The sequence below is a fragment of the Fonticula alba genome (genome assembly GCF_000388065.1).
Source record: "Fonticula alba strain ATCC 38817 unplaced genomic scaffold supercont2.2, whole genome shotgun sequence".
Lineage (NCBI taxonomy): Eukaryota > Rotosphaerida > Fonticulaceae > Fonticula > Fonticula alba.
The window spans coordinates 1,900,570-1,902,265 of NW_009242972.1; the positions used below are offsets into that span (position 1 = coordinate 1,900,570).

At 70.5% G+C, this 1,696-nt stretch overlaps 1 protein-coding gene across 1 annotated transcript in view; it reads right to left on the bottom strand.

The window, feature by feature from the left end:
* Positions 1 to 1,696, bottom strand: part of H696_01425 (hypothetical protein) — a gene marked incomplete at both ends in the record, with an annotated part of 12,616 nt that overhangs the window by 4,989 nt on the left and 5,931 nt on the right. The window contains 3 exons of the mRNA XM_009495321.1: positions 190 to 365; positions 524 to 1,325; positions 1,490 to 1,658. Coding sequence (XP_009493596.1) covers positions 190 to 365; positions 524 to 1,325; positions 1,490 to 1,658 — 1,147 coding nt within the window. The remainder of the gene's footprint in view (positions 1 to 189; positions 366 to 523; positions 1,326 to 1,489; positions 1,659 to 1,696) is intronic.

The following is a 1,696-nucleotide window of genomic DNA, read 5'->3' on the forward strand; positions in this document are numbered from 1 at the left end:
GGGGGGGGGGGGGGGGGGGGGAAGAGCGCGGCAGATCGGCGGCCACAGGAGAACGGGGCACAAAAGGACATACGCGGGAGGCGGGAGCATTGGCGCGGGTCAGTGTCCGAAGGATGGGCCGCGTCAAGGGGGGACACAGGCCAGGGCGCGAGGCAGGAACGGCAACCAAAAGACGACCAACCGCCGCACGCACTTCTGGTCGGCCAGCTGGATGGCGTGCTCCATCATCTGGAAGACATTCTTTTCCAGGGACTGATTCAGCTTCTCCACCAGATAGTCCAATAGGCCGAGCTTGGCCGAGGACTTGATGAGCGATCGGATGCGCGCACGCAGAGGGCAACTGATCCACCAGTCAAACTCGGTGGCTAGACCGGGTCCAGGGGCGGGAGGAGGGGGGCGGGATGCAGGGCGAAAGGGTGAGCCAGCGCCGATGCGGCCAGCCGGGAGACCAGCGGCCAAGGTAGGCAGGGAGGGAGGAGCAGGGCAAGCGGGGCGCGGGGGGACGGCATGGGGAGGCGCGCACCGGCCGGGTCATGGGCGCGGCCCAGCTGGCGGAAGGCCGCGGAGTTGGTCGCCTGCGAGGTGTCCGGCGTGGCCTGGTATTCACTGAGGAGCTGCCGCGCGGAGGCCTCGATGGCAGCCACCGAGGCGTCATGCACACTCGGGGCCAGGTCGATGACGGCGCATTCCCCAAAAAGGATGGCATCGATGTCCTCCTCTTCGTCGGCCGGCGCCGGGGCCGGTCCCGCGCCGGCCGAGGGGAGGACCGCCCCGCGCGGGGCATCCGGCCCGCCATCGGCCCGCTGCTGGTTCAGCATCTTCAGGACGCTGGCAAATTGCCGCGAGTGGCGCTTTTCCACGTCGTCGGTCAGGTGCGCGGCATTGCGCATCGGCGGGCCGGTGTCAAACTCGGCCCGGCCGATGGGCCGCCGGCGATCGGTGTCCCGGCCGCCGGCCGTGAGCCCATGCGACGCCGAGTAGAGGGCCGCCACATTGCGACCGCCGCGCGGCCCGCCGGCACCCCCGCCCGGGGCCATGATGCTATTGGTGCGCAGGAGGAGGCTGGTCCGGAACTCGGCGTCCACCCCGGGCGAGGAGGGGGCCGATCCGGCCGGCGAGCCGGCCGCCGATCCGGCCATCGCCCGCGCCGCCGACGAGGTGGACATGAAGGAGGCCAGGGCCGAGGTGGTGGCCACCTCGGCATCCAGGAGGGCCGCCTCCCGCGTGGCGCACTCGGCGAAGAACTGCATCGCCTCCTCGCTGGTGGTGCGGTCCGTCAAGAAGAGAATGCCCATCAACTCCTCGAGGATGGTGTTGAAGAGGTCCTGCAATGAGGCCGGAGGGAGAGATCGTCGAGGGGGGGGGGGGGGGGCGCACGGGCCGGCGCCCGGGGAAGGGACCATGGCCGAGGGCCGGTCAGCACATGAGGAAGGGCCGAGGCCTGGGCGGCCTGGCGCTGAAGAGGGGGGCGGGGGGCCGGAGAACGAACCGAGGACAGCACACCCAGCGACGAATGGAGCTTCTGCAGGGCCGTCAGCTCGGAGAATTCGTCGGAGCTGGTCTGGTTAAGGGCAATGTGCAGGACGTCGGCCGCGGCCACAATTTGCCGGGCATCCATCAGGCGCTGGATGTACGCCGGGGTGCGCTGGATGATGCGCCTGTCAAGGGCAGCGGCGGGGCAGGAGCGGGACAGCAG